General features: G+C 38.5%; 1 protein-coding gene across 2 annotated transcripts in view; it reads right to left on the bottom strand.

Moving 5' to 3' along the window:
- Positions 1-823: 823 nt before the first annotated feature.
- KCNH8 (potassium voltage-gated channel subfamily H member 8) overlaps positions 824-13825 on the bottom strand; it is a 185932-nt gene continuing 172930 nt past the window's right edge. For both annotated transcript variants that reach the window (XM_062602054.1, XM_062602053.1), the window contains one exon: positions 824-2382. In XM_062602054.1, the coding sequence (XP_062458038.1) occupies positions 1672-2382 (711 nt within the window). In that variant the 3' untranslated portion in view covers positions 824-1671. The remainder of the gene's footprint in view (positions 2383-13825) is intronic.

Here is a 13825-nt window from a genome sequence, read left to right as displayed (position 1 = left end):
TGAGAGATGACAATTTGTCCTTAATTTGTACCAGTGGGAAAAAGGATGCCGAAAGATGTAGACTGGGCACAGAGTTTCAGCTGAGATTTGTGTTCCTATGCACAGCCAAAAGTTAACAATGAACGTAGTCTTTGAGGTGTTTTTTGTTTGTTTTTTTTTTTTTAAGACAACCTCCTATGGAAGTAAAACAAAAATCTGTGCTCTGTAAAAAAATTCATTTAAGAACAATTACCATTTTATTAAATGTGACTTAATTTACTTCTCTATTTTAGAACACGTATTTTGGGTTGTAAACACGTCGTTTTTAGAAATCTTACTAGAGAACATGCAAGTATGATGCATATTGTGCATCTTCAAATATATAAATCAAAATTCCAATGCAAAGCAGTAGCTGTGGTTGCACTGTAGTAATATGAGTTTTTAAATATGTTAGATAGTGAAAAAAAACTTAAAATTTCCTTTGAGCATTAAATCAATTTCTGGATTAAATAATTTGCCAAACCTATAGTTTTGTTTTTTTTTAAACTAAAAGTCGAAGCTAGATTTTATATACGTAAGTAAAAATATCCAATAAATAAATATTTCAAACTTAATTATTTGATTCTGACTAAACTATTGTAAATTTATCTTTTAATATTCCTCAGTTCACTCAATAGTTTCCATCCCTTTTAATTTTCTTGTTCAAATACAAAATCCCAAAACAGGGATGTGTATTAAGATGTTGACTTGGTCTTACCAATAATAGTGCAATATTAAGACACAAACCCAAAGGTACTTAATGTTATAAATATAACAATTCACTTCAGTGATTACTGACTTAATATAGGATACAACATTCCTGCTGTTTTATTTTTTTAAATAAAATAATAATTTACTTGTATTCCACCAGCATGAATACATTCATTGCAACTTGCATGCACATAAAAGGGAATCCATTCGTAAACTACATAATATCTGAGCAATAAATAGTATTTGATCTAATACATGATGGTAGCGCATTTCTTGTTAAAATTGCAAGCTTTTACCAAAATGAAAACGAACTCTTATTCTCTTTATAAATATTTTAAATAATTTTTAGTACATGTTTCATACCAAGTATATAAAAATAGTATTTTTAGATAAATTAAGAGGTTTAATTTACATGACAAATAACGTGCAACAACTAACCACTCTACCAGCTCTATTTGGTTGATTGTCTAGGTGACATGCAGCGATAATTGTCCCTTCGCCTTCATGGAACTGACAAACAGACCAGCAGGACCCATAATCACCTGAAGAAAACAGTGCCATAGATATTGTTTAGGAACAACAGTCGGACACTCAGGGAAAACCTTTGCTTTGATGAACAAAAGCTGCCCATGACAGTTCTTTTGTCCTAGACTTCCAGCTGCTCTGACCCTCAGGGTCTTTGGACTATCACAAAAGTCTTCCAAACAGACCAGTAAGTTATATCTGTATACAAAATTCTTTTCAACATGCTTCTAGAGTCTAGATATTTTTTTCTTCCTGTAGTATGAACTGTCAATACCTTTTCCTTCTTTCTATAAATCTGAATTTTCATGTTTGTAAGTCTCCATGATCACCAGAGGAAAGGTCAAATAAAGCTGTCATTCAGTCTAAATTTAAAACTGGCAGTTGTGACACATGCTTCAAGTACCGCTTCAGTGTTTCTCATACATCTATGGCTTGGTAATCTTTATCTTTAACATCCCTTGTGCTTGTCGCAATGTCTATTGGTAAATCTGGGGTCTGTGCAGAAACGACTCCAGCTGTTCCTTCCAGGTTCCATGATCCCGGCAGGTTCTCAAGGCTTAGTGAGCTGATTGCTCCTTGGCTAAAGCTACCTTCCTCAGATCTGCTCGGGAGCACAAGGTGTAATGATGTCTCTGATGAAGAGCATACTGAAGAAGAAAGAGTTGCTGAAATAGACTGAAGAGGAGTCAAGGTAGTGTCTGAATGGGGAGAGATGCATCTTAAAAACTGCAGATTGTCTTTCTGAATTACCTGATACTGGGAAGGGGAATTGTGAAGGCCTGGTGTATAATAAAATTCAGCATCCATAGAATTTTGCAGGTTGGGTTCAGTTCTTTGGGGACTGCTGCCTACAGAGGACAGATCAGTATTCCAAATATCACATAAAGTGTTGCTGCGGCAAGGTTGTGCTTTGGTGTAAGTAAAGTTCCCAGCTTGCATGTGTGTGCAAGGTTGATGTGTAGTCCAAGCCATTCGAGACTGAAGACTGTCCAGGGTAGGACTTCGAGACGTGCTGTGCACAGCACAGAACCCTGGCGCCTTCTGGGAGGTGAGCAGGTTCTCCAGAAGGTGCATCACGTTCTTCATATTCTTACTTAATTGTGAAACTTCTTGAGTTAAAGTTGTGACCTGTTATGGCAGGGCAAAATATCACAGTATTTGTGCAGTCATGCCTGAAATACACACATACATACCTTCTTTTCCTTCTAACAATATAAGTTTTGACCTGTGGCACAAGGTCTTTAAAGAAATATACTCTACTAATATATGACATTGATAGCTTCTTTAACAATCATGAAATATTTTAACTTATAAACTTTTTTTATTAACCAATTTTATACTGATGAATGAAATAAAAAGAAAAGGGATCTTCTGAAATCTTATCCATAAATACACATGTTAAATAAATACTGCTGTCTTCATAGTAAAATAAAAGAAACCCATACCCAAAGCTGTCAGATGCATGATGAAGTTGCATGAAATCTGGCGGACTACTACTAAAAAACCTAGAAACTCTAAACCCCACTTGTTATCAAGAAACATTTAAACAATATAAAAGCATGTGAAATGGTTAGCTTCCATGTAGTTATTTTTATGCTTGAAAGGTATTACATATCAAACACAAAGAGAATAATCCATAGCATAGATTACTCTGCTTTAGGTGCAAAAGGAAGAATCCTATTTTCTGTTAGACTTCTTTTTTGTTTAATGCTGAAACCATTGATAGCATCTGTCCTGGGTTCAGCAGTAGCAGTCATGTTTTTTCCTTTGTGTTTAATCTCATGAATTATATGAAGTCTATAATCTCCCCAGAACTGCTGGTTTGGGTCAGGAATGAGATTGGCAAATTCTGAATTTATATTTTGAAGTAAATTGGTATATAATATCAATGGGAATATTCACTAGGACATTATAAGGATATTTTGGGAACTGAAAAGCCTAATTCAAACATGGAAGTGAGCAACTTGCCATTTCAAATGAGTTTGTCTTTCCTTTTTCTTTTTTAAGGAAAAGTTTGTAGAAAGTTAAAATCAGTCAGTTATTTTTAATAAAGAGAAATCAACCTATCAAGAGGTAGAAATGAACTTTGTCTCCATGGCAGCTAATCAATCTATTTCAGGTTAGACCCCTGTCATTACTGTTAAAATAGAGTTTCTCATAGTGAGGCTATTGAAAATACTCTGCTGAAAAAAAGATATAGGAGCACAGTTATCTTCAGAAGGATAAACCACCTATAAAAAGGGAAACAAGGCTAATTCAGAGGGCTTTTCTTTGCCCTGAAGTAAGAGCACCACCAATTAGGTGCCCTACTCAGATTAATTTTCCTGTAACCAGAAACAGAAATACAATTTTCATTTTTCTGATGGGATAGTGAAAAGGTGCTGAAAAGAAAGTTACACAGGCAATATAAATATCAAGAAATTCAAAATTAGAAGGGAAGAAGGAATCTCCAGTATAGCTCCTATGCATCTGTTCATTTCTCTCTGAGCTAAGAGTTCAAACCCATCATGTTGTTTTAATAGTTCTGTAATGATCACCCTATCCCTGGAGTGAAAAATTCTTAATTGGAGGAGACTCATGAGGGCCACATTACGGGATCTCTCTGTGTCTCTCTCCACCTCTCTCTCTGTTTTGTTACCTAATTAAGTCCTGCTAGGCAGAAAATAACCATGAGATCTCCTTCTGCCAGCTGAGATAAAGCTTTGAATGCTAGGTAGTACATCTGAACTTCAGTTAATGTGAGGGATTAAAATATGTTAAGAAAGTGATATGTGAACAGGCTTCCTGTGGGTTAGAACAGCAAAAGAAGGTTTTTGGTACTGTCACTCTGTAAGGAAACACACTGAGGTTTTCTGGACAAACCAACCACACAGGAATCTTTTTGCTCCACTGGGAAGTGGGAGATGACATTACAAAACCTCCAAAAGCTTCTTTGGAAAGAAAGGGGGAAGAAGGACAACCAAACCCATGGGTACATAGATTCAGTGGTCATCACTGCTTTTTAGCATCATCACTGTTCCCTACTCCTAGCAGGTAACACAACTGTTTTCTGTACCTAATTTCCCATCTTAACACATATGTTACTGGGCTTTCTGCAGGTAAGTATTACATTGAGTATGCACCTTACTACGGATGTTGTGTGAAAATATCTGCAACTTTAAAATCATAGAATCACAGAACAGTTTGGGTTGGAAGGGACCTTAAAGATCATTTAGATTATCTGCCCATCCAGCCTGGCCTTGAACACTTCCAGGGGTGGGGTATCCACAAAGATATCTTGTTTGGTTTGGCTCATATTTTCCTCTTCCAATGATGATTACTTAAAGCCTTTAAAAAAAATTTAATTATCCTTTAACATATTTCTGTTGACAATTCATTGAGAAAATACAGTAAAAATCAATGCCGGCCTGAGTACCTGTGGAAGTCTCGAACTTTTGCTAATTACAACTTGCTTTTGTGACCAGACACTATTTTTGATGTATCACCTAGCTCTTAGAGTGCTGTCTTCTCATAAGCTTGCTCTTGCACAGTCGTAGGAACTAACCTGATAAAACCTCCTTTGATGTATACTTTAATAACTTCCAGTAGTATGATAGTTTAAAATCCAAAGTATCTATGCCAAACTCTGTTAGAAATTGACCACCATTTAGTGACATCTATTTGGATAAATACTGCTTCTCACAAAGGCAAAGCAAATATGTAATTTTCTGGATAATTAAAAAACTTCTCTGGATTTTACAAACCATTAATCTTACCTCCAATATCTGTAAATCTATTAATTACCATCTATCTCTATATTACTATACTTATATACTTACACTATTACACTTATACTATTACTGTTGCTATTAATGCTATACTGTTTATGCAATCCTTTTTACATCCTGCAGTGATTCTTGAACAGCTGCAAATAAGCGTGTTTAACAGTGAACAATTTGATCAATAATGTTAACAATTTCAAAGTGCTCCAGAAAGTGTGAAAGAACAGAGATTAAAAGCAAAAGAAATTTTAAGTCTATGAAATGAAATTGAAAGCAGTACAGTTTCCTCCTGAGTGAAAGGACTAATTCCTTGCATGCTGTTAAAGCTATTTTCTTTTCAGTAGTTCAGTGATTATTGCTAGGCAATACAGCTAGTTGTACAAATGGTTCCCGCTGTGCTAGGCAGACAGCTTTAAAATGATCTGTGAGATCCCAGCTATACTTGAAATGCTGCCTTAACAGTTTCTAGAACTTGAAGTTACTGCAGTGTTTCCTAATACAGAAACTGGGGTTTATACAGATGATACAGCTTTAATTACCAAGAGCTGTTTCTCAGGTTCCTACCCTTTTAGAGACTGTTATAAAGTAAGAATATCTCTTAGAAGTTAAAAAGAGATATATATATTTTTAATGTATGGACTTTAATAATAACTCTTTCTGATGCTCTGACATAGAAGTTTTAGTAGTTGTGTTTTGTAATTTCAAATTACTTAGTTTCACTAGAAAGGGTATTTTTTTTATTACCAGTATTAAACTGTTATGCAGTTTGTTCCATGTAGTTAGTTAAGTAGGAATGGAGGTGATTGATTGTATTTAAACCTTTCCATAAAAATGATGAGAGGCTCTATATAATATATGATGGTGAGACCCCACCTGGAGTAGTATGTTCAGCTTTGGGGCCTTCAGTATAGGGAGGATGTGGACCTGTTGGAACGAGTCCAGAGGAGACCACAAAGATGATCTGATGGCTGGAGCACATATCCTATGAAGACAGGCTGAGAGAGTTGGGCTTGTTCAGTCTGGAGGAGAGAAGGCTCTGGGGAGAACTTAGAGCAGCTTCCAGTGCCTAAAAGGGGCCTACAAGAAGGCTGGAGAGGGACTTTTTACACGGGTGGGTGATAGTACAACAGAGAATGGCTTTAAACAGAAAAAGGGCAGATACAGAGTAGATGAAAGGAAGAAATTCTTCACTGTGAGGGTGGGCAGGTTGCTGGCACAGTTTGCCCAGAGAAGCTGTGGCTGCCTGTCCTGGGTTCAGCAGCAGCAGTCATGTTTCTCCTTTGTGGTAGCTGGTGCAGTGCCATGTTTTGACTTCCAGCCTGGGAACAGTGCTGGTGATACCGATATTTTCGGTTGTTGCTCAGTGATGTTTACCCTGACCAAGGACTTTGTGAGGCTCATGCTCTGCCAGGGAGGAGGGGAAGCCGGGAGGAAGCAGAGACAGGGCGCCTGACCCAGACTAGCCAAAGAGGTATTGTCTTTGGCAGGGGGGGATGGGGCTCAATTGTTCTCAGCCTGGCACCACTCACTGGGAGTGAGTGAACAAGCTGTCTGGCTAGTTTCAACCATGACACTGCCCCATCCCCTGGCAGTGTTCAAGGCCAGGCTGGATGGGGCTTTGAGCAGCCTGGTCTAGTGGAAGTTGTCTCTGCCCATGGCAGAGGAGTTGGAACTGGGTGATCTTTAAGTCCCTTCCAGCTCACACCAGTCTATGATTCTACGATTATTGCTTTAAACAGTATTGGCTAAAAAGATTTCTTTGCTTTTCTATTATATATTCCAACCTTCAATTTATTTTTTTTTAATGTTAAATTTTATGCTAGAATGCCTACCTGTCATCACTCTTCCTGTATAAGTCTGGAATAAACCTTTTCTGATTGAACGCTTTACACATTGGTACTTTTTTGGCTGTTGTTTACTCCCTTTTGCAATTCAAAATTCACCCAGACATCCTCTACCATGACTTTTTCTGAATAGCTAAAGAAATGAAGAAAAGTTGCTTCTTGAAAATGGAAATTGCATTTTGCCAACTAGGGGAAGCTGCCTGACTTGTGCTGAGTATGGCAGGCTTCTCTCTTGCCTTGCTTGGTGTTTCATTGTTTCTTCTATGCTGGTGCTTCCTAAAGTCAGGGTGACTTTTAACTAGATGAGTTGTCTTTCAAGGCTCAGATTGGCGAGATGCTGATATCCTATTTCCCAGTAAGTGCATTTTTGAATGAATGAAAGGAGAATTGAGCGGGGACAGACTTTTCACTGATCATGTATCATCATTTCTATGGCTATCGGTATTATTGTGACAGACATTTCTGATTTAATGGCACTTTAGCAATAAAGCTAGTTGCAGTAGAAAAAAAAAAAGAAAAAAAGAATCCAATGCAGCCAATCTCAGTTCAGATTAAATATATAGGATTTGTGTAGTGATATGATGATTTAGTTTCAGTGAAATAAATCCACAAATCTGGAAGGCTGTAAAATTGGCTTTATCCTGTAGAGGAACAAGAAAATGTACTGGTTTCTCTGCTGACTTGCCAGCCAGCTCTTGGGTAGTTCCAGGGCAACCAATCTGAGTAAATTAGGACCCTGAAATTATTGTTAATGCTATTAAACAAGTAAGGACAGAACAGAAAAGTATAAAACACTATACAATTTGAGTGTGTACAAACTAGGTGATCATTAAGGTCCCTTCCAACCCAGATTATTCTGTAATTCTATGATCAATGGTTTGTTGTCATCCCTGCACATTTCAAATCATTCATGTTAGCATCCTACCCTAATCTGTTTTTATTTAATGTTTATTTTTAATGACTAAATGGAATTCATGTTCATTTTTAAATATCAGTAATATGAAATTCAATAAAGATAAATGTTAAGCATTACATCTGAAAAGAAAACGTCAGAGGCATGAATGTAAGTACAATATTCTGCTTATGCAGGTAGTGGAATGCTGCTGAATCACTTAGGCTGGTACAGCTTGAAATTAAGTGCTTTGTCAGTGACTTAAAAATTCTAAACAATGAAAATCCAAAATAAAATGCTACCAATGAAAAGTTTTAGAACATGTGACAGGCAAAGACAGAAGGAATTAAGTTTGTTGAGATCTGCTGGAACAACATGTGTTTCCACTGTAAATTGGTTTTAGAAGGAGACCAACAATTGGCTCTTTCTTATATCTTCAAGGCATAAGAGAAAATGCAGTGAACTTGCATACCAACATTAAGGTGTAGGGAAAATAGAGCTTTTCATTACAGGAAGGGCTTGAAATGCTTATTAGAAAGTGAACTGAACAATTGTTATCTGTCATGGTAGTAGTATTTTTAATTCAAATCTGAAGTCAGCTTTTGGTGCCCAGTTGATTTTTTACAGTGCATGGCTTCCTGTCTTAATTTGTTTCAGGTGCCTTTCCACCAAGGAAAAGCGCAAGAGAGACAACACAGTGTATAGGACCTATGCCATGTATGTGCTGTATGCCCTGCTTGAAAAATAAATTAACCTAAGCTTTAGAGCATCGGCTATTTTTGTTACCTTCACTTGTCAATAGGTATTAAGCTTATATTAAAAGGAAGAAAAACACCCTGAACCTGGAAAGAGTACAATCCTTAAATTACAAAAGCAGACAGAGAGACAAAGCAATAACAAAGCAGGAGTTCACTGTAAATATAAATATCAATGCTAAATATATTTTTACAAGTCCCAGTAAACAGAAATGTATTTGTGTGGTATTTATGGTTTTGAAGGTTTTTATTTCTTAACACAAATAATACTAGGTTTTATGTCTTGACTTTTATGCTAAATTTTCATTGCTAAAATCCCAAATTTATAATTAGTTGTAATTAGTTTTATCATCAATAAATGTTGTTAGTTCACTTTTTGCCGCATTTTTCTTGTTTGAAAGATATTTTGCAAAGTGACTTACTGGGATGTCTTTGCTGCAAAATAATTTCTCTCATGTGATAATATAGTTGAACTTGTCACAAATAACATGGTTTTAATTACTGTAAGTCAGGTGAATTCTTTATATGAGTTCTCAAGCTGCAAACTGAACTTCAACAGTACATTTCCTATGCAAAACTGAAGGCCTGAGTAACTTAGCTACCAAAGCTTCTTTGTTGGCACTTGATGACAAAATGACTGTTTCCATCATGTGCACACATTTTTAGTATTAAGGAATATGTTTTCAAGGATCACCTGCTACAAACTCAGGAGTTTTGCATCCCAACTAGAAAGAAGTGCAGCAGGAGGGCCAGGAGACCTCCTTGGACGGATAAAGAGCTACTGCGGAAAATTCAAATGAAAAAAGAGGCTTATAAAAGGTGGAAGCAAGGACCGGCAGCCTGGGAAGAGTACAGGGATGCTGTCCAGGAAGCTAGGGACCAGGTTAGGAAATCCAGGGCCCAGTTAGAATCAAACTTGGCTAGGGATGTTAAGGGTAGCAGGAAGGGATTCCACAGGTGCATAGTAAATAAAAAACAGACTAGGGAGAATGTAGGCCCCCTCAGGAAGCTCTCAGGAGAACTGGCTACACAGGATTTGGAGAAGGCTGAGGTTCTGAATGACTTCTTTGCCTCAGTCTTCACTGGCAAAGGCTCTGACTGCATCACTCAAGTCTTGGAAGGCAGACACAGGGACTGTGAGAAGGAAGACCTTGTGCCCACTGTAGGAGAGGATCTGGTTCGAAACCATCTTAAAAATCTGAACGTGCATGGGACCTGATGAAATCTATCCACAGGTCATGAAGGAGCTGGTGAATGAAGTTGCTAAGCCATTAACCATCATATTTGAGAAATCATGGCAGTCAGGTGAAGTTCCTGATGACTGGAAAAAGGGAAATATAACCCCCATTTTCAAGAAGGGGAAAATGGATGACCCGGGGAATTACAGACCAGTCAGTCTCACCTCTGTGCCTGCCTGGCAAAATCTTGGAGCAGATTCTTCTGGAAGGCATGCTAAGGCACATGAAGAACAACAAGGTGCTTGGTGACAGCCAGCATGGCTTCACTAAGGGGAAATCCTGCCTGACCAATTTGGTGGCCTTCTATGATGGGGCTACAGAACTGAGGGACAGGGGTAGAGCAGTTGATGTCATCTACCTGGACTTGTGCAAAGCGTTCGACACTGTCCCACACAACATCCTTGTCTCTAAATTGGAGAGACATCAATTTGATGGATGGACCCCTCAGTGGATAAAGAACTGGCTGGATGGCTGCACACAAAGAGTTGTGGTCAATGGCTCAATGTCCAGCTGGAGACCAGTAAGGAGTGGTGTCCCTCAGGGATCGGTGTTGGGACCGGTCTTGTTCAACATCTTTGTCGCTGACATGGACAGTGGGATTGAGTGCGCCCTCAGCAAGTTTGCCGATGACACCAAGCTGTGTGGTTCGGTTGATACGCTGGGGGGAAGGAATGCCATCCAGAGGGACCTTGATACACTTGTGAGGTGGGCTGATGCCAACCTCATGAAGTTTAATCATGCCAAGTGCAAGGTCCTACACCTGGGTCAGAGCAATCCCAGGCACAGCTACAGGTTGAGCAGAGAAGAGATTCAGAGCAGCCCTGCAGAGAAGGACTTGGGGGTGTTGGTTGATGAGAAAATGAACATGAGCCGGCTTCAGTGTGCGCTTGCAGCCCAGAAAGCCAACGGTATCCTGGGCTGCATCAAAAGGAGCGTGACCAGCAGGTCAAAGGAGGTGATCCTGCCCCTCTACTCTACTCTTGTGAGACCTCACCTGGAGTATTGTGTGCAGTTCTGGTGTCCTCAACATAAAAAGGACATGGAACTGTTGGAACAAGTCCAGAGAAGGGCCACGAGGATGATCAGGGGACTGGAGCACCTCCCGTATGAAGATAGGCTGAGAAAGTTGGGGCTGTTCAGCCTGGAGAAGAGAAGGCTGCGTGGAGACCTCATAGCAGCCTTCCAGGATCTGAAGGGGGCCTGTAGGATGCTGGGGAGGGACTCTTCATTAGGGACTGCAGTGACAGGACAAGGGGTAAAGGGTTCAAACTTAAACAGGAGATGTTTAGATTGGATGTAAGGAGGGAATTCTTTCCTGTTAGGGTGGTGAGGCACTGGAATGGGTTGCCCAGGGAGGTTGTGAATGCTCCATCCCTGGCAGTGTTCAAGACCAGGTTGGACAAAGCCGTGGGTCATATCGTTTAGTGTGAGGTGTCCCTGCCCATGGCAGGAGGGTTGGAACTCTATGATCTTAAGGTCCTTTCCAACCCTAACTATTCTATGATTCTGTGGTTCTATGTTTTGATTTAAAAAAAAAACTTTTTTTCCTGTCCTGAGATGAGAATGAGATTGATTTTTGGCAGCTGGATGTGAAATATGTTCTAAAATAATTTATTTATAAAGGTCCTTTAGGTGATTTGGAAAATAAACCTATTTATTTAGTATAACTCTTTTTGTTATATGAAAGTGAAATATCCCTGTGAATGCATTTTCTCTGTTCTGAATAAGTGCCAAATGCTTAGAGTATTTTAAGCACTTGCATGAAAAAAAACCAAAATTAAAAATAGCTGAATTTCCACTAAGTACTCCAAGATGCTGCTAAATAGAAGGCAATTTTATAGTAGAAAACCTGACCCTATTCATATTTCCTTATGTTTGGTTTTTTTCAGTTGAATGGGAGAAATGTGAGTGCTCTGTTCATTCTACAGTTTTAGTACTATAATTGTGCAGTCCTCTGATGTGGTAAAGTGATCAGCCCACAGATCCTGAGCCCAACGGAGGCTGCACTGGAGTTGGTTTGCATATGGGCAAAACACAAACATAGAAATCTGAGTTCACCTGCATGCACTGGGCAAGATGTCCTCTAGAACTGAGTGTGAAATCATGTACATATATGTTTGAATAGCCGGTCACATACTGAATGGCCTGCCACATATGGAACATGCTAAACTACAATGAAAGTCATGCCTTTTTTATTCAGTGATTATTTAGACTAAGTGGAATGGGAAAATGGTGTAGGAGATCAAATAGTCATATTTCACACCATCTTGCAATACTGAACTGGAGGGAAATTTCCTTTTATCAGCTTGTATCTCGTTCCAGCTGAAAATGAGAAGCGAGGTTAGATAGGGGTTTGAAGAAGCTGGGTAAATGTCTGAGCAGCCAAACCATGGAGCTATGCAATAAGAAGCTGGGGTGTGTTTCAAGTCTTTCTCACATTGCCTAATAGAGAGACTGCTGACAGAGCATACCCTCCTTAGAGGGATTCTGTCCATCCATTAGTCCTAAAGTTAGTATATAACAAACCCTGAGAAATGAAATCAAGGTTCTTCCTTCTGTTAAACCCATTTTTAGGTAAATGAACTTTCCATTGGAAAGTAGTAATAGTAGTGAATGCCATATTCCTAAAATACTGCCAAGAGCTCTTCTGGATATCTAAGCTGGGTATAGCTTGTTTTGTAGATTTTTCTCTGGGGTAACTCTTTGATACGCTTTGTTTTGCTTTGCTTTGCTAACAACAGATTGCACTGAATGTCTGAATAGGAAGATGCATGTGTTTGTTCTCCCAGTGAACAGCTGAAATGTTTTTAAGCTAACTAGTGAACTGTTGTAATATAATTGCTTTTCATGAAAGCAGTTATTTTGGCATTTGTTGATTGACTTCTGACCTCCAGTGGAAAATGTAGTAATATTTGCTGCTGTTGGCTACTTGTGACCTGCTTTCTTGCATTTTCTTTTTCAGGAGGTTGCATGTCTTAATAGGTTTATTTCTAACTCTCCTAGTATTTTAACTACTGCTTGCAGTCTGCTGAAGCATCAGTCGTAATCTTCCATTAATGGTCATCAAGTGATGGAATGATGAAAGGATGGGGTCTACAAGTGTTCAGTACTTAATGTAACAACAAAACCCCCAAGAAACAGCTATTGTAAGCCAGCAGAACTCATAGGCTCATTTGGGTAAGTACCAAATCAGTATTGTCCATTCAGAAACTCCAAGTGGGCATGTTTGAATATTTACAATATATGCAATTAAGCAGGCTTACCCTTATGCAGTTTTTTCAATGTAAATTTTGATACATGGGAGGACTTGGAGAATATCTGTCTCTGGGATTTGAGTCCAGAATATTCCCTATGAAATCTAAATCTACGCCAGTTTAGAATTGCTTCTAATACTTTTTTTTTCTTTTATGTCCAGTCCTATATTTGTGCCTATTGTATGCCCATGCATTGTCACGTTGAATTGAGAATTCCCACATATGTAAATATTTCTATGCTTAAGACTCTTGCTTGGTCATAATGCAGAATGACATTTTCTTTGCTAGTGGACTTCTTAGAAGACAAAATGTGACCTTGGAAAGTAGAGAATACTCCTTCCAACTGCTGCAGGACACCAAACCCAATCTTTATTTTAAACATATCTACACTAGTGTAGATGTAACTCTATGTAATATACCCTATGCAACATGGAATAAATTAGTCTTAGAGATACTGCAAAGTTGAATATAAATGTTCCCTTAGGTTCCTAGACTAATTCTGGTGTGTTTTCCAGAGCGTAGGGTTTTCTATAATAATTAACTTAGCCTCATGTAGGTCTATAATGCTATATAACTTCTGTGAGGTTCTGTAATCTGGAAAAAGTATCTTTCTCTGCTGTGATTAAACAGCTGTTCAGATGTTTTTGACATTATTGTGCTATTTGTATCTTCTGGTTGCATTACTGCTACTGTAGTTGTATCTTTAACCAGGTTAGATGTAAATCAATTCAGGTGTTGCCAAAAGATGTCTGAACCTACCAAAACCTTTTTTGGCTTCCAGTTTTAGTACTTAGAACTCTGCCTTGACGCAGTGCCCTGTCAGACAG

Source organism: Pezoporus occidentalis, unplaced genomic scaffold (assembly GCF_034315485.1).
Source record: "Pezoporus occidentalis ecotype Australia unplaced genomic scaffold, CSIRO_AGI_Poc_V1 ctg75, whole genome shotgun sequence".
NCBI lineage: Eukaryota > Metazoa > Chordata > Aves > Psittaciformes > Psittacidae > Pezoporus > Pezoporus occidentalis.
This window is presented reverse-complemented; position numbering and strand designations above follow the sequence as displayed.